Here is a 17,069-nt window from a genome sequence, read left to right as displayed (position 1 = left end):
TCTTGTTACTCGAATCTATTGGGCGTGTTTCCTTTTTTTTTCTTGCTATGGTACTCCTGAGCTTATAGTATGAAAGTCTATGAAGAAGGTTGAATTCCATCAAGTTAATAGGACTATAGCCTATTCTCCATAGCAACATTGGTGACTCCGAACTTGAGAACATCAGGCACTCTAGAAAAGAAGATTACCATTAGAGAGCAATGTGTCCTTTCTATCTAGTTGCGAATTCCAAGGCAAACCAAGGATATGTCAAAGATTGCCGCTCTAGAGCCACTTTTCTGACCTGTCTCTGTCCTTGCGTTGTGTTATATGCTAATCGGGACATAATTCGGACACAATCGACAAAACGCCACTAAGATGTGACCAGTGAAGCTTAAAAAGATTCATACCAGCCTCAGTGTATTACCCCCCACAAGCCAGAGAGCACCCAAGACCGAGGACACCGTATTCCACCACAATACCCTCCTACCCAGCCGTAAACTTAACATGAAACTACAAACCCATCAGTCAGCCTCTCTCTCTCTCTCTCTCTCTCCCTCCCTCCCTTCCCCTCCCCTCTCACAAAAACTCAAGAAAAAAACTCACCATCTCAACCCCCCCATGATTCCCCCTTATCAAGCCCACATTCTCCCTAAACGCCCCCGTCTCCCTAAACTTCATATGCATCTCGACACTCTCCCACCCGACCAAGAAAACATACGCCTTCCCTTCCTCTCCCTTCCCCTTCCCATCATGCCTCCTAACCCCCTCAACAACCCCTCCCCTCGCCCACCCCACAACCCCCTCCCCCTTCTCCGCAATCGTAAGAAATTCCCCCAGCGAATCAGCGAAAGAGGGGTCCGGGTCGTAGAACGTCGCGAATTCGACCACGGGCGCGGAACCCAGGATGGTGGGCGGAGAAGGGGTGGGCGTGAAGTGGTGGAGGTGTACTGGTTTGTTTTCGTCGTCGAGCAGAGGTGAGAGGTTTTTGAGGAAGGGGCCGTAGGTGGGGGAGGAGGTGAAGGATTTGTGGTTTTCGAGGGATGTCCAGTCTAGGGTGGGGTTATTTGTTAGTTTTTTTTTTTTTTTTTTTTTTTTTTGGGAGGGAAGGGGAGGAAAGGAAGGGAGGAAAGAGAAACAGACCGATCATAAGGATGAGCAGCTCGGGAGACTCGAGCGTGAGGCCCCAGTGCAAGCGCTGGAAACCGGTTTGTTGACGGATGGTAGAGAGGGTTTCTTGCCAGGCGGTCGCAGTGGGGGAGGTGCCTGTGAGGTCGATGTCGGGTTTGAGGGTTAGGTAGGCGATTTCTGTTACCTGGGGCATGGTTGGTAGCTTGATTGATTGATGAAGGAGGGGTTGTAGATTGTGGATGGTTATTGAATAATGGGCGGCAGAGGCTGTGAATGAAGTAAGAAACAACGGAGAGGGCTGTAAATCACAATAAATTCAAGAAGTAGAAGTAGGAAGCTGAGTGAGAGCTTGAACCAAAAGAGGAAAGCACGGCGAGACTCAATTCAATGGTCGTTCTGTCAAATTGTCATGCAGCTTTTGGATGCTGGGGCAAGGTGGGGTTACTGTACAGTAGGTTTGGCGGGGTAGCTTTCGTTGGATTCGGAGATAAACCAGGTAGGTACCAGCAGTACAGTCAGCTCGCGAACCTCCCATACCTAGGTAGGCATCCTCGCAAAGAGCTGCAATGGAAAGAGAGAGGCATCGCAGCGTTTCGCTACCGATGAAATCGAACCCGATAACCACCCCCCACAGTAATCCAAGCAGATATCAAATTCCGCTGCGAAGGAACTCTGGGGCAAAACTGTGGGGGTACTTTTAGGTCGAGACCTCCTTGATTATTTATTCTTCGGCTTAGAGTCTGCTTTTCAAGACGAGGAATGGTTGTGCCGTCCCTTCATCTATTTAATCTCGGAAGACTCACATTCTCGCAAAGAACATTCCCCAACGGATAAGAAGCTCAAAATCTTACCGTGAGACATTGCATCTTTCAAGCGAGAAACATCATAAGGGATAGCCTAGCGAAGAAACAGGTCATAGATCACAGAAATGCATTATTTCTATGCTAGGTGAATACATGTCGAAAAGGTTCCACCCATCACCTGCCGACCAAAGTATGTAGATGCCAGGAATCGAGCGAAGAGCCACCGTCTCAAAGGCCGCACGCTCCCAAGCTTTTGTTTGGTGGTAATGAACCCCGTGATGCCCAGCGCCGCTGAAAAGCAAATCCCATAAGCATACCGTGAAGTGTCATCAATATTATATCCCCGCTCTAGATGCGGTGCTTTTCACTCTCTGTTGAGTTACGTAAGCGTATTGTCGTTCACGTTCATGAGTTTTCTAACGTACCAAGTCTTGAATACAACATGTATAGGGCCATTTGATTGCATTCGGCAGTTCCAGTGATCGTAACCAGTCTCTCGTTGCTGTTGTCTTGGGGTTCGTTGATCTTGATGACGGAGCCACTCAGTTGTCGAATCTCATTGATCTTCGCACCACCTTTGCCAATGATAGCGCCAACCATGTCGTTTGGAATGAAGATTTGCTGAGTTAATGGTTGACCAGGAACCATTCCTTGCATTGGCTGAGCCGGTGGGCCTGCATGCGATTGTGGTCCGCCAACATGAGGTTGTTGTGGCTGTTGTGGACCAACTCCGCCATATCCGCCAACGGCGGGTGAGCCACCATAGTGCATGGGAACTTGGGGTTGTTGTTGTTGGGGAGCTTGACCATGAGCAGCATATGGTTGACCATAAGAATTGGCGGGAGTGTGGTGACCACGGTCCACATGGCGGCGATTCTCGGGGTGACCATAGCTTCCACCAGCTGGTTGGGGAACATATGGAACTACTTGCATGCCTCCTGGTACAACGCCTGCTGGTCCACCACTTCGGGAAGCATAAGCTGAAGCAGCAGGGCCACCGAATCGTTCTGAGAGCTGCTCATAAAGGGTACTGCCAACATAATAAGTTGCAATGTGAGAAGCATCAGCGACACCGAGAACAACAAGTGAACGCTCAGTAGACAGGGGAAGGCAAGCATCAGAGGCATTGAGGCGTGCACCTGAAGCTTCTTGAATCTCACGGATTCTCATACCTCCCTTGCCGATGATTGAGCCAATGAGGATGTGTGGAATAAGCAGGCGGAGAGGATAGGTCTTGGACTGAGCAGTCGAGGGAATGTCAAGGGGTTCGTTGCTGATTGTTCTGACAATCAAACCGAAAGCCTAGTTGAAGTCAGTTATGCACATACACATATAGCTGAGTGACGTACCTTTGCTACAGCATCAACTACACCACTGACTGTGAGAATTCTCTCTACTGCACCCTTTTGGTAGTCGCTGACAGTACACTTCGCACCAGACAGCTTGCGGATCAAAGACACATTTTCTCCACCCTTGCCAATGACGGTAGCAGCTTCGGGACTAGTAATGACAGCACGAATATGAATCCAACCACTTTCGTCGTGTTGGAGAGATGAACCACTGCTCGGGAGATCTTTGGTCGATGTAGCAGTGCCCTGGGTGATTTGGGCACCTGCATCTGGGACTACCGTATCGCCTTGTCCGTCCTTCTCGTCAGTCTTCGTACCATTGGTAGCCTCGGTCGTCTTGTGTTCACCGTTGGAGCTCACAACGGGGGGTTCGAGAGCTTCTGGAACCTCCTCTACATTGTCGCCTCTGACAACCTTGTCGAGAGCGGGTCGCTTTGCCTCTGGTTGATCATTGGGGGCAGATGGAGATGAGGGATCTTCGAGAGGTCGCTTCGTCGACTGGGTAGGGGCTGCTGTAGGTGAGGCAGACATCTTGTTTTCTATTGGTTAATCTCTTCACTCAAGCTCGAGAAACGGTCGGGAAGGAGGTCGGTATGGTAACAAGCTTTGGATTGATCGTTATGTACACCTGGGGTCTTCGAAGGAAAACGTGCTGGTGTTGTGTGTGATCGGAGTGAGGGGATAGAGCGTGTGCTAACGGGGGTTGTTGAGAAGTGAATGGATGTCGCGGAGGGAAGATGTTGGATGATGAAGACGAGAAGACGAGAAGACAAGTCTTGAAGAAAGATCTGCAGGCTTGTGGAGAGTAGAGTGGATGAGGATTCAGATTCAGGGCGAACGGGTGGAAGGTAGTATGGTAGAGGTGGAGGAATGTGTGATGACGCAAACTGGCTGATTCAAATCCCTCTTGGAAGTGGAAGAAAAGCAGTAGTAGAGACCTGTATCCTCAAACCTTTGGGATCCTTCACGAAGAGCTTGTGTTGGCGACAAGTCTTTTATTGTGCCTGTCTGTGTGCCGTGCTGTGCCGTGCTGTGCTGTGCTGTGCTGTGCTGCGCTGCTTTGCGTTGTCCTGTGCTGAGCAGTGGGGGGCCGCCGATTGCTTAATCTGTGGTGTTTCTGTTTCGTTTCGGGAGGAGGCAGTTTGGGAGGAAGGTTAAGGTTATTCCGCTCGAAATCGCAGCTTCCGTTCGATCGATTCTGCTGTCGCGTTGAAGTATCAAGCCCGCGGAGGAGTCGATAGAAGAGAAGAAGAGGACGAACAATTAGTAGATCCCGATACGGAAGATGGGGATGCGGAGAAGGGAAGGAGAAGATATTGTTGAAGAAGGGGGATTGGATTCAAGAAATGTTGGAGAAGTGCATCACAATGCGCACGACGAGGTTGCGGTCGACGGGAAATTCAAGACAAGCGAGAAAGCCACGGCACATGATGAGCCAAAACGCGCTAGTCGGCTCACCAGAGCTCATCGCGTCTTCCCAGTGAAGTGGTGAGTCCCAATATTAAATCTTGCGCATGCAGGGAGAACAGTATTTGCTTGGCTTTCTTGTCACAAATTCCTGTCACAGCATCTTAGAGAAGAGAATTTTATTGTCGATCCATTTGTTGGAATATTCATATAAGATTAAATCTTGGCAATATCCCCTTTCAACGATCATGGAGGACTCGAGAGCGGCTCGCAGATCGAATTCGTACACAACGCGTCTCGATCGCACTCTGAAGGTACTGCAGGACCGAGTCAAGGAGCAGGAAGCTCTGTTGGAAGAGGTTAGCACGTGCACAATTTAACATTATGCTAGCTAATGTATTATCACAGCTTCGAGCATCTATAGCACCCGTCGAGACCGAACCTTCTACCGACCCGAAAGCCCACCTCCTTCAATTGCGCTCTTTAACAGCAGCTTACAAAAGCCTCACGCCTGCAGAGCCATGGCTTCCTCCTCGCGATTCTCCTCTACCTGCACTCATAGCTCTGCGTACAACGGATAAGACCATCACTGAGACTCGAGACACAATAGTGAAGACGGAAGTTGATTTAAAGGAAACAACAGACAGGCTGGAAAAAGAGAAGGCTGATCTCAGTGATGCGAAGCTTATTCAAACCGAATTAGAAGCGCGCATATCATCACTGCAGGTTGACATAGATGAGCGGACACAGAAGTCGCCTAGTGAGATCGCCAGAGATATGATCCAGGAAGTGAAGAAAAAGCAGACAAATTATGATGCCCGAACAGACAAACTGATGAAGGCTTTCGATCAATTCATCGACGATAAATTGGCAGCCATGCTTGCCATTGAAGAGCTTGGTGGTCCCATTGTTGGAGATGTCCTGGATGTTAACGAGGAAATGCTGGAGGGAGCATTCAGTACGCAAGGAAAGCCGAAGAGAGCGAAACCAAGCGAGGACAAACGGCAGCGTCGAATTGATCAAATCTGGGGTCCTCGACCAGAAGATAATCAAGAGCCAGAGGAACCATGGGACGAGAAACGAGCTGCGGCAACAGAGATGCGTGATTTGACAGAACAGCTGCTGAACAGTCTCATGGAAGCTGAAGGCACAGGACCAGGAGCATATGTCGAGCTCAAGAGAGAATCAGCAGCTGCTCGATTTCTAGTGCGTTCGAAAGTCGCACAATTCCATCCTAATGATGCGAGGAAACTTCGACTTGTTGATTTTGGAGGCGAGATAGATGATTGATCAAAAGATACGAGCATGACACAAAATGGACGAATTAGAGCATAGGTACTTTTTCCAACATTCAATGAATAGCCATAAGCCTCTGATTCCTCTGACTTTGTTGCATATCGCAGTTATCTGCCGGGAGATCCCAAATGCTTGGATTAGGTTGTCTCAACTGCCGGTGACAAGGAGCAAGGTTGTTCAGTACGGCACGTGATGCCGCAGGACCTCCAAATCCGTTGCATGATGAGGACATCCTTCGAGGACCTTGATCTTTTGCTAATGTTAACAGCTATGGTCTACCTCGACTGTATTACTATGACGGCGTAGGCTGTAATCGGAGTTGATATCAGTTTATCACTTCGCTGCTCCGATAGTATCGGGAAGCATCCGATGGAGCCCACTCTTGGCCATTACGTGAGTATGTCATGAATATCCAGAGGCTGATATATCTGTTTCTATGAACCACTTCTCTTTCGTCCTTGGAGATTAATCTTTCTCTTTCTGTGTTTCTATCTTTCACTTAAAGATACCCAGTGTACCACTCTCGCTTGAAACCTCTCCAACCTTTTCTCAAAGACAAGTTTCACCACACCCGCAAGATGACTGAGCCATACCGCCTCACCGCAAGCGAGGCTCTCGCCCAAATGCAATCTGGTAGCCTCACAGTGGGGTCTTACGCCAAATCCCTCCTCTCCCGAATCAAAGATCGAGATCACGTGGTCAAAGCATGGGCATATCTCGATCCCGAATTTGTTCTCGCACAGGCGAAGAAACTGGATCAAATACCAGCCGAGAAAAGAGGTCCTTTGCATGGTATTGCCGTTGGTATTAAAGATGTGATTTTGACGAAAGGTAAGTGCAGCTATCTGAATTGAAAACCGAGACTGAGACTTATTTGGGATAGACATGCCAACAGCCCACAACTCCCCAATCTACAAAGGCGAACCCGCACCGTTGGTTGATGCAGCGCCAGTAATCACTCTGCGAGCAGCGGGAGCTCTAATCTTCGGCAAAACAACAACAACCGAATTCGCATCCACAGTCGATGGAGGACCATCCACCAACCCTCACGACCACACCCGAACGCCCGGCGGCTCGTCCTCAGGCTCCGGTGCTGCAGTCGGAGATTTCCAGGTCCGTGTCCTAACTCTCTTGAAGAATAGAACGAGATTAACGAAAAACAGGTCCCAATAGCTCTCGGCACCCAAACAGGCGGAAGCACCATCCGCCCCGGCTCCTTCAACGGCATCTGCGCCTTCAAACCAACCTGGGGTGCCATCTCGCGCGAAGGCCTAGCGCAATACAGCATGACGTGCGATACACTTGGTCTCTATGCTCGTTCGGTCGAGGATCTTCAACTCTTGGCTAAAGTCTTTCAACTTAAAGACGATGAAGCGATTCCTGAAAAGGGGTTCGAGATCAAGGGGAAGAAAATAGCGTTTGTGAAAACGCATGTGTGGCCGAAGGCGGGGAAGGGGACGAAAGAGGCGTGGGAGAAGGCAAAGGGGTTGCTTGAGGGAGAGGGGGCGAGTGTTGAGGAGGTGGAGTTACCGGGGGAGTTTGAGAAGGTTAAGGACTGGCATGCTAATGTGCTTTCTGGGGAGGGGAGGACTTCGTTTTTGGGGAGTACGTCTTCCCCTTTACCCCCTCTGGAAATTTAAATTGGAACTGATGAAAAACAGATTACCTCCTAGCTAAAGAGAAAATGCACCAAAGCTTCCACGACCATGTCGAGAACGCAACGAAGTTATCTAGGAAAGCGCAATTGGAGGCTTACGATGGATGCGCGAAGTTGAGACCCGTGTGGGATGAGATCGCGGCAAAGTATGATGCAGTTTTTACGCCGAGTGTGGTGGATGAGGCGCCGGTGGGGATTGAGAGGACGGGTGATGCTGTGAGTTTTCTTCTCTCTTCTTTAAGGAGGGGCTTAGACTGACATAAATAGTCATTCTGCTCAATGTGGACCATTCTTCAGTGTCCAGCACTTAATGTACCAGGTTTTGCGGGCGAGAATGGGTTGCCAATTGGGTTGACGTTGGTTGGGGGTCGGTATATGGATGAGCATGTCTTGTATGCTGCGAAGGCGATTGGAGAGGTTTTTGAGAGAGGGGGAGGATTTGTTTCGAAGTTGGTGTAGGGTTGAGGATATTATATGGGATGATTGACAACAGTAAGAATGGTGACAACAATATCACGCAAACCACACTGGAAGGACATTTATGTTTCGTCTTGACGAAGTATATCCACCCTTTGAGTGGAGTAACGGTCGCCATGGCCCGGGCAGCAGGACATGTGTAGAGGTGATAATTCCAGAATCAGATGTTGTTGTTTAGAAGTTCGAAAAGTAAACTCTTTATATACTTCGAAAACAACTCGAATCAAAATAGTGAATTTTGTGAATATAGGTGAATTTGCAATACGTATAGATTTGTGCGTCGTAATTCTGATTCACTGTTTGGTTTTCGGGCGTTAAGAGGTGAATTAGAAAGAGACATGGTACGATAGTTCTGATTCACTTTGGTTTTCGAACTTTAGTTGTATATAGAGATACCGTAGCTTTTGCCGGTTGAATTTTAGCATCTTGGATAGAGTATTCGTTATTTAAAAGGGTGTAGGAGGAGTCTACCTTGCTAGAGAAGAACAGAAAAAGCCTTCTGCAAGACAATCCAGGTAGGTAGGAAAATGAGGTCACGTGTTCACGAGAGATTCCCGTTTCTTCAGTATCTCAATTGAGATGCTATTTGGCGTGCCAGAAAGCAATAGTTTGTATCCCGTTTCCGGGAACGATCAACAAGTAGCCTTGCATGAGGATCCGGATGTGGACTGAATCCTTGCCTCTGATATGCAGGGGTCAAAAACACGAGATCTTCAGCTACCAGTTTGAAGTCTCCAACTTGAACATATCCAAACCTTTCGACTTCCCTATTGCCCCTCGCTTTCAAAGCAAAGAAAGTTACGAATCCTTTGTTATAGAGAGCCTTTGTGGTCAGATATTATCATCACGAGGGCGGGGTATCATTCCACAAAATTGAGGAGGTTGGGCACCCAGACGAAGCGCCGCCCAGCCTTGTCTCCATTCCCTCTTCAGCTGCTGTCAAAGTGCACCCATCTGCAGCCACAAAATCCTTCAAGGCACATTCTAGTGCCACAGCGCTTGTGGCTGGCCGGACCGTCTGATACTTGTATCTGGCCATTCCACTGACGGCGCATTCTCATTCTTGCGACTACAAACGTTGGATTGATAGCCATGGCTGCAGAGCAACCAAATGTCGTCCCGGAGTCTGTGGAGAATCCGGAAAATGCACCAGAACATGCCCCAAGGCCAAAGTTTCTGGGACGAGTCCAGGATGGCAAGTTTTATTGCGAGTGCGACGGTATGAGCCACAAAGCTCGGTGCAGGACTGTTACCCAAGAGACTTCGAATAAGGGGAGGAAGTGTATGTTCCCCCAATTCCTTGTCTTGATGAAATCGAGCTAATTATGTAGTCTGGCTGTGCCATAAAGAGGGGCAAGGACAATGCAAGTTTTATGTTTGGGTTGATGACGAAGAGGAAGTCAAGGAATGGCTGGAGGAGAATGGACCTCCACCACGTGCGCCGGAGACTCCTCGAGATAAAGGCAAGGGAAAGGAGGTAGATAGGTCGAAGGCTACGCCTTGGACGCTGTCAAAACGGAAGAGAGGATCGGATTCGGGATCGAGGGAGGTGTCTGATGAGGAGAATGGCGGGCCTTCTGGGGCCAACGGCAATGAGCAATCGGATGCTGCTGAGTTTGAATCGGACGAACTGGTGGAGGTTGGAGATGGTAGTCCGTCCAGGAAGGCGCCGAGAAGAACGATGCTCGATACACCTGGTCAGGTTCTCGAGGAACGATTGAACAATGCAGCGGCAACTCTTCCAACGCCCGATACTGGCAAGAAACCGGAAGCAGAAGGCGTCGCATCCGGATCACGGACTTCGAAACAGTTGACACTGGCATCTGCTCGATTAGGCGATGTGATCGACCTGACAGAAGACACGCCATCGGCCCTTACAATAGCTGTCATGGACGAGCTTCATTCGGCAAAGGTCCGATTGAATGACTCGACCAAGGCGTATATTGGGCATCTGATTGATTCGGAGATCGACCAGCATGATGCCAAGATGAGGAGAAATCAGAAGACGATATCGAAGATGAAGAAGCGGCTTGATGAGTTGGAGAGCCTGGTGCTTGCTTTGACAGGAGATGATCCCGTGCAGTTATCCGATTGAGGGGCCGTAATTTTATATGGGTTCGCAACGCGATGGAACTCGACGTCGGGCATCGAGTTGAGACATGAGAGGTCCAGCTATGATGCCGCCCCAATCTCTGATGCAGAATTTTGGAGTCAAAGTGATACCCTGGGAGCAGCAACAAGCGATGAAGTAGCAGGCAGACAGTTAGCAAATACATAAAGTTGCAGGTAGCTGAGAATTTAATCTTTCATCGGGAGCCTGACTGGCACTTCTTGGTCTCAACTTTGAGCTGCCAATTGGGTACTTTATTGTGCAATTGGACTAGATTGAGATACAACATTGTCCACGGCTGCGGTCGAGAGTCATCGAAGCAGGCGTTCTCTGTGTTTGAAATGAAGCAGAGAAAAGAACAAAGAAGCTCCCAAATATGAAGAGTACGGTCAGTCACGTGAATATATGCTAGTTATTTTGGCCGAACTTTAACCATTCCACAGTCTTTCCTGTAAGTGGACCTCAAGCAGGCATGTTCTACATAAGCTGATACTCGCCATAAGGACGATTCAAGATGGATGTCATGGTCTGCAACAGGTCTTCTTCCAGCCAAGTACAAAAGCCTGCTCGCCTCCAAACTCCTTCTCCAATCTGTAAAGCCAACACTCCAGCCCAAGCTACCATATTGCTGGTCGACGTTTCGTTTTGCCGCGATAGTTTCCCTAGGATCAATATCTGCCAGTTGTATCCTTCATCATTCAAAGAAACCAGATCTCTACCAATCTCCAGCGGCCTGTCGTATCCCATACCTAGCTCAGATCTCTCGTTAACGGACGGAAGGTCGTCAATCCATGGCCCTTCATCCAGATAGATGGAGTGTTGGAGGTCATTCAAGTCATGGATATCTTTGACCATGTCATCACGCTCATGATCCCCGTCCTCCTTCTCATCGCTAACAGCGGGAGGTCTTCCAGTTCGTTCTTCTTCTGTGAAAGATTGAGCAGTCTTCCAAGATTCGACGAGTTTCTTCAACGAGAGGGTGGAGCCTTCAAAGACTACTTCGTTGGTTCCCAGGTCCCTGCTATGGAAGACTGTTATTCCAGGAACTTGTGGCGGCCTGATTTCGACAACTGAATAAAGCCAAGCTGGGATGACAACATTCTCGTCAATCTTCCATCTATCTTGATGAGCCACGTCGGTAATATGGACGAAAGTCTGGGCCAGAATTGGATATTTCTTGTTCAACGCCGTTGCAAGCTCGTCCGTTAGGTCCTTGAAAGCGGGTTCTCTTGCGTCCAAACTTGACTTTCCAAGCTTGAGTCCATATATTTGCTGAATGCCGTAAACTCTATCTTCTTCGAGTCGACAAGAACGAAGTCCAGCGACGTTGAAGACAGTAAGCGGGTTCCTCGAGAAGACTTCACGAAACCCCGATCGCTTCACAGCCTCTAGGACTTGATCATCGCACGAGTTGGTGTACTCCGTAACCCAGAGCGTGGGCAAGTATGCCATATCACGAAGATTGGCGTGCGTATCTGGCCACTGGCTATTGAGGGCTAATGCCGTTCGACCAGACCGCGAGACCAAGATCCCATCTTTTCTCAGGAAGGATTCTTGCAAGGTCCAAATGCTAGAGAAGAACGAGTCGTCGAGAAAGTCGTTGATAGCGTTGTTTGCAATATCCGCAAGCTTGGAAGACGGCCGATACTGAGAGTTGGCGAGTTTCCCGACAATGTAGGAAAAGTCTTCCACGCATTGCGCTAGAGATTCTTCATCGTGCTCCCATAACCAGATAAACGCTTTGCTAGCGCGTCGGAATATACTGGCTTGCTTTCCGACCTCTTTGGCCTCTATCGGAAAATCAGTATACGTTCTATCAGAGATATAGGAGTCGAGCAAGCTCTCTAAGACGATGCCGACGAGTTCGGCGCCTAGAAAGTATTTAAAAGAGGGTAGAATTCGACGTACTGTCTGCAGGGCTGCTTTGATCGATGCAGGCAACATCGAGCCAAACGAAATCAACTTCCTCCCCAACAACTTTCAACACGCTCTCAAGTTCTTCCATAGAGAATGGATACACAGAGCCACCTCTTCCATTGTCCTGTCGAGTCGAGTTTATGACAGGCAACTTCCATGATCCGTCTTTAAGGGCCACACTCAATGCTTTATTGCCACTAGCTGCTTCGCGATCTTCATATCGTCCCCATGTATACGAGATGATGTTGTAAGCAGGCTCCAAAATTCCATTGTAGCTTGCATGTCCTTTCCGAGGATACGAAGTCATGGTGCGGACGTCAAGTAGACGGTCTGGCCATGACGAGGTCTCTGGTCCGGGTGTGATGGCAAAGTCGTGGTTTCCTGTTGGGTATTCTTCGTCTTCTCTGCCGGAAGGGTCCGAATCGGAGGTGTAGACACTACCTGAGAAGCATAAGCTTGATTGATCGATGATGCTGCTTTACTTACCACCGTCACTGTCACTATCGGACGACTTGTACCCAGAGCTTGGATGGTGGCTGTAGGTTACATGCCCAAACCTGACACTTTGACTACTCATGCTGGGCAGTTGAATTGGAGCACTTAGATGACTTGAATTGTTCTTTTGACCTTGACTCATTTTTTACGATGAAGATCGAGTGTGATCCTCCGTTTTAACACCATATCGATGGCAGCAATCTAGTGCCATAGCCAACAGAATCGACAAGGCATCGTTACGTATGATCCATGGAGCCTGAAAAATAAAGCTCAACCCCCCCGCACTACCAAATTCTCGAGTGGATGTTATGTGTTGCGTTTCGAAAGGCTCACTGAAGAACATGCCAAACGCGTGTTGGGCTGTGATTTGCCGGGGATAAGGATTGGTTACCAGCACCTCGCGTGAACGCCTTTCGATGGCAATATGCCTTACCTGCATATCCAATGGGTCCTTCCATTTTGCCCAATAGTATACCCTCGTTCATTTGCATGCTGATGCATGAGGCTGCATGAGGCTTTCACGTTATTCCAGCCTCTTTGAGGCTATGCAGCTTATCTCGCCTTGATCTTATTCTACGCAACTTCATCATTTTCTAATTCAAACGCGACGAAAACTGTTGCCTTCGAGCCATAAAAGCTTGAAGACTTTGAAACAAGCAATGGACGGTCTCAGCGCCGCAGCGAGCATCATAGCCGTTATTCAAATAGCCCAAATAGTAGGCTCAGAGCTGAAAGACTATTACGAAGGGGTGCGCCAAGCTAGAGAAGAGATCCAGAAGCTATACAACACGATAAAGAATCTCGAGGTCATTCTCGAGCGTCTCCAGGAACTCTTCCAGTTGCCTAGCAGTCATCTGTCTGTGGTGGACCCGGTCTTCGTTGATCAGGCTGGGCCACTGAAACAATGCCAGGAAGAGCTCAGCAAGTTAGAAGCTGCACTTGAAATTTCGACTCATCGTGGGAGAATACGGAAATCGGTACAGTCGCTGAAATGGCCATTCGAGAAAAAGGATGTCGAGAAGCGTGTTGTTGTGCTAGAGCGGCACAAATCTAGCCTTGCATTGTGCATTGGGGTCGAGAATCTGTAAGTTATCTTTCATCATATCTGCTATTCTCGTCTGACTTATTGCGAATAGACAGACACAAATCGCTTGACATCTTTGAGATAGCTGCAGATATCCGGTCGGACATTAGGGCAGCCAGAGATGATGAAGATCGACGGCGGATCGTAGCTTGGCTAAGAAAGGAGTACCTGATCCGTCAAAAGAGCACAACGAAGCTCGTTTGAAGCACGAAGAGACCACTGGGTCATGGCTTCTCGAGAGCGAGTCTTTCAGAAAGTGGACTGAAGGGAAGAACTCGTTCCTTTGGTTAAACGGAAATGGTGAGAATGATTTTCTAAGTACTTTACAGTTCTGGTGCATGAGCTTGTAGAGATATACTAACGACTCAGTGAAGCTGGGGTAGGCAAATCGATACTATGGTAAGATCCCACTAGGCAGTCTTTTGGAGAGAGTTTAATTTACTACGGTTCGACTGTGATCGACCATATCCAGAAGCGGAGCATCAATGAGTCGAACGTGGCGGTGGTATACTGGTACTTCACTTTCACGAACATCGATAAGCAAAACGTTGCCAATGCGCTCTGTTCTGCTATTGCAGACATTTGCGGCAATCGACGTGATACCCCCGAAGAACTTCAGAGAGCCCACGATCGATGCAACGCTGGTCAACAAAAACCACCTTTCGATGTACTCAAGTCAATGCTGAAAGTGGTTTCCAATGGGTTTGATAATATCTATCTAATCTTGGATGCGCTAGATGAATGTCCGACAACTGATGGCCAGCGAGATACGCTCTTGGAATTCCTCCACGAAGTTTCTTCATGGCAATTAGACTGTTTACATGTCTTGGCGACGAGCAGACGAGAGCTTGATATTCAAGAGTCTCTTACCTCATCCCATGGAAAATCTTCACATTTTTTAAGTGTTCAAGGTTCGCATGTTGAACAAGATATCATGAAATATCTTGGTCATCGCCTCGAGCACCACACATTTCGATCATGGAAGCCTGCATTGAAACAGGACGTGAAAGAAGATCTGGTGAAGAAAGCGAATGGGATGCAAGTACATTCTTTCGAAAGTTGTAATCACGTGCTGACATTTGCACAGGTTCCGACTCGTCGCCCTTCAGCTCGATTATCTCAGCAGCATTAGAAACGAAGGTAAGATTCGAGAGGCTATGAATGCACTCCCGAGGAGTCGGGAAGCACTCTATAATCGGATGTTGCAGAGCATTACCGACGAAGACCAAGAATACGCTCAAAGAGCTTTTCAGTGGCTTGCGTTCTCTGCTCGTCCCATCACCTTGGAAGAGCTCGCAGAAGCAGCCATTATCAAGCCTTGCGCCGAACGCCCGGAGTTACTCGAGGAAACTCGATTTTTGGACCCTCAAGATCTGCTGCATATCATTCCATCTGGGCTAATCTCAGTAATCACGATAAATCCATATGACTTTGATAATTCTATGTCTGAAGAGGATATGATCAAGTACATAGACACTCTTTTTGGAGATAATGAATCCATGTCCGCCAGTGCCAACTATCCTTCTGGAAGCGACGACTTTCATTCTGGAGATGACAGCTCTGAATTTGTTTTTGAGGCGGGTGACCTAGAGGATCCAGAAATCAGATAGCTTGAGGAAACTTTTCGACGAACAACTAAAGATCGCAAAAGACCCCACAATCCATTCTACCCTAGAAGGATTGTGCAGTATGCTCATGCCTCTGTCCTCGACTATTTGCTGTCGTTTCAGATCTCGCAAAGCACCCAATTTCAATACTATATTACAGCAAACACGGCCCATCAAGATATCTCAGCAGTGTGCCTTGCATATCTAATGCTCGCAGGACAAAAATTAGACCTCCAGCACTTGTTTACCCCTGCGAGCACTTTTAACTTTCCACTCTTGACATACGCTGCACACTGCTGGACGTGGCATATGCAACAACTTGAGACGCAGATCCCTCCGAGATACATATTAAGTTGATGCTGGAGCTCATGCAAGAGAACTCCGCTGCATGGACGATATGGTCTGGCATTTCTTTCAACGACGCGCGTTATCATTCTGATGGACGATTCCAATGTCCAGTCGAGCCTTGGAATAGGAGGCCATACAATAGACTTGATACTCAGCCCGACACGGATGCTCCGCATCCTGTTACGTGGATGTCGGTCGCGGGGCTTCCTATGCTATTAGATCACTGTCTTCGAAGTCTCAAGCTTGATATAAATTCAATCGAGGGTACTCATTATCTCGGCAATCCTCTCTATGCTACAACTCGGGCGAAGCAGCTTCTATGTGTAGAAGTCCTCATCAAACATGGTGTAAGGTACAACCATGATTCGCGCAATCGCCATAATCCTCTAAGAGCCGCATTAGAATTCGGTCTCGAATTCGATGGTCTGTCTTTATCGGCGTTTAGAAGAGCCTGGGATGTGCCATTGATTCAAGCCTTGTTAACTGCGACTGTCTGCACAAATTATAGTGAATATTTAGACTACATGGATAGTATCCTAAGTAGTGGCGGACCCATTGAAGTTGTCGAACTATTCCTTGAACATGGAGTTGATCCAAATTCTTCTCTTATTAAGGCCTTCCGCAGCGAGAGAACGGATATTGTTAATATTGTTAGCTTACTAATAGAAGCTGGAGCAAATGTCAATGTCTCTGACAACGTCCATGAAAACCCTCTTCAGGAAGCAGTACTCGTATGGGAGAATTCTCATAAATTGATACGGGTTCTGATAAAGGCTGGAGCAGATGTCAATGCCACGAGCCGTGCAGAGACACGGACACCTCTATTGATCGCAGTATCATATCCATGCGAAGACGCCGCTGAAGCCCTCTTCGAGTCTGACATGCATGGACATGGCAATTGGAATCAAGCATATTCTCAATCTCAAGCTATAGTAGAAGACAAGCTTGAGGCTAAAGAGCAGTGCGAATATTGGGGCACAGCAATAGAAAGCGAAAGAGCGATTTCAATTCGAGATATGCTTCTGGACTATGCCAAAAAGCATGGAATACCGATACCAGAGTCTGAAACTTGGCCGGAAACGTACTGTAACAGGACTGCGGACAACGACGAGCAAGCCATCATTGAAGAATTGAACGTGCAAAGCGAGGCAGAAGAGGAGTCGGAATTTTGAGTATTATTTAGATTCCTCTCAAGTCTGAAGCAACCAAGCCAAGGAGCTCTCACGTTCTTTAAATCGTGGAGAAACGCGGTAGTTCTCAAGTTGAGACGTAACTTATTGCTTTTCTGCAAGGGGTAGGCTGCGTCAAGCACTTGATTGGCACATTGCGTGACATTGCATTGATGCATTCTTGGAGTATGTTTGGTGGAGAGACATTCATCCAACACTACGCGCCAACTTTTCGGGATC

The 17,069-nt window shown here is 48.1% G+C and overlaps 7 protein-coding genes across 7 annotated transcripts; 5 read left to right on the top strand and 2 right to left on the bottom strand.

Annotated features, from left to right (window-relative positions):
* Positions 1-53: 53 nt before the first annotated feature.
* On the bottom strand, positions 54-1,563 carry LY89DRAFT_633686 (uncharacterized protein). Its single transcript, XM_018211353.1, has 3 exons — positions 1,123-1,563; positions 586-1,031; positions 54-492 (listed from the first exon to the last, which is right to left on the bottom strand). Exons 1-3 carry the CDS (start codon positions 1,301-1,303, stop codon positions 466-468), a joined length of 654 nt encoding a protein of 217 aa, XP_018078303.1. The 5' UTR covers positions 1,304-1,563; the 3' UTR covers positions 54-465.
* Positions 1,564-2,017: 454 nt separating this feature from the next.
* On the bottom strand, positions 2,018-3,793 carry LY89DRAFT_744508 (uncharacterized protein; the record flags this gene model as incomplete). The annotated part of the gene is made up of 2 exons (XM_018221037.1): positions 2,018-3,215; positions 3,263-3,793. The coding sequence occupies 2 exons, from the start codon at positions 3,791-3,793 to the stop codon at positions 2,319-2,321; spliced, it is 1,428 nt and encodes a 475-aa protein (XP_018078302.1). The 3' UTR covers positions 2,018-2,318.
* A 1,124-nt stretch (positions 3,794-4,917) lies between these two features.
* Positions 4,918-5,959, top strand: LY89DRAFT_572230 (uncharacterized protein; the record flags this gene model as incomplete). Its single annotated transcript, XM_018208633.1, has 2 exons — positions 4,918-5,028; positions 5,078-5,959. 2 exons carry the CDS (start codon positions 4,918-4,920, stop codon positions 5,957-5,959), a joined length of 993 nt encoding a protein of 330 aa, XP_018078301.1.
* A 326-nt stretch (positions 5,960-6,285) lies between these two features.
* LY89DRAFT_7652 (amidase signature enzyme) lies at positions 6,286-8,269 on the top strand. Its single transcript, XM_018221666.1, has 5 exons — positions 6,286-6,796; positions 6,849-7,078; positions 7,129-7,570; positions 7,627-7,838; positions 7,890-8,269. The coding sequence occupies exons 1-5, from the start codon at positions 6,544-6,546 to the stop codon at positions 8,079-8,081; spliced, it is 1,329 nt and encodes a 442-aa protein (XP_018078300.1). The 5' UTR covers positions 6,286-6,543; the 3' UTR covers positions 8,082-8,269.
* A 567-nt stretch (positions 8,270-8,836) lies between these two features.
* Positions 8,837-10,415, top strand: LY89DRAFT_679217 (uncharacterized protein). The gene is made up of 2 exons (XM_018213828.1): positions 8,837-9,381; positions 9,431-10,415. Exons 1-2 carry the CDS (start codon positions 9,192-9,194, stop codon positions 10,192-10,194), a joined length of 954 nt encoding a protein of 317 aa, XP_018078299.1. The 5' UTR covers positions 8,837-9,191; the 3' UTR covers positions 10,195-10,415.
* A 2,865-nt stretch (positions 10,416-13,280) lies between these two features.
* LY89DRAFT_662723 (uncharacterized protein) lies at positions 13,281-15,315 on the top strand (the record flags this gene model as incomplete). The annotated part of the gene is made up of 3 exons (XM_018212665.1): positions 13,281-13,705; positions 14,120-14,747; positions 14,851-15,315. 3 exons carry the CDS (start codon positions 13,281-13,283, stop codon positions 15,313-15,315), a joined length of 1,518 nt encoding a protein of 505 aa, XP_018078298.1.
* A 177-nt stretch (positions 15,316-15,492) lies between these two features.
* On the top strand, positions 15,493-16,917 carry LY89DRAFT_7593 (ankyrin). The gene has a single exon (XM_018221461.1). The coding sequence runs from the start codon at positions 15,669-15,671 to the stop codon at positions 16,830-16,832; it is 1,164 nt and encodes a 387-aa protein (XP_018078297.1). The 5' UTR covers positions 15,493-15,668; the 3' UTR covers positions 16,833-16,917.
* Positions 16,918-17,069: the final 152 nt, after the last annotated feature.

Source organism: Mollisia scopiformis, assembly GCF_001500285.1.
Source record: "Mollisia scopiformis unplaced genomic scaffold LY89scaffold_1, whole genome shotgun sequence".
In the NCBI taxonomy this organism is placed as follows: domain Eukaryota; kingdom Fungi; phylum Ascomycota; class Leotiomycetes; order Helotiales; family Mollisiaceae; genus Mollisia; species Mollisia scopiformis.
Note: the sequence above shows the minus strand (reverse complement) of the source record. Positions and strands in the feature narration are given on the sequence as shown.

Excerpts from the sequence above, each read along its gene's own strand:
- LY89DRAFT_633686 (XM_018211353.1), bottom strand. The coding sequence starts at position 1,303 with ATGCCCCAGGTAACAGAAATCGCCTACCTAACCCTCAAACCCGACATC. Across the intron at positions 1,032-1,122 it reads GCTGCTCATCCTTATGATCG|ACTGGACATCCCTCGAAAAC; the intron begins GTCTGTTTCTCT and ends ACCCCACCCTAG. Across the intron at positions 493-585 it reads ATCATGGGGGGGTTGAGATG|TTTCATGTTAAGTTTACGGC; the intron begins GTGAGTTTTTTT and ends ATGGGTTTGTAG.
- LY89DRAFT_7652 (XM_018221666.1), top strand. The coding sequence starts at position 6,544 with ATGACTGAGCCATACCGCCTCACCGCAAGCGAGGCTCTCGCCCAAATG. Across the intron at positions 6,797-6,848 it reads AGATGTGATTTTGACGAAAG|ACATGCCAACAGCCCACAAC; the intron begins GTAAGTGCAGCT and ends TATTTGGGATAG. Across the intron at positions 7,839-7,889 it reads TTGAGAGGACGGGTGATGCT|TCATTCTGCTCAATGTGGAC; the intron begins GTGAGTTTTCTT and ends TGACATAAATAG.
- LY89DRAFT_679217 (XM_018213828.1), top strand. The coding sequence starts at position 9,192 with ATGGCTGCAGAGCAACCAAATGTCGTCCCGGAGTCTGTGGAGAATCCG. Across the intron at positions 9,382-9,430 it reads TTCGAATAAGGGGAGGAAGT|TCTGGCTGTGCCATAAAGAG; the intron begins GTATGTTCCCCC and ends CTAATTATGTAG.
- LY89DRAFT_7593 (XM_018221461.1), top strand. The coding sequence starts at position 15,669 with ATGCTGGAGCTCATGCAAGAGAACTCCGCTGCATGGACGATATGGTCT.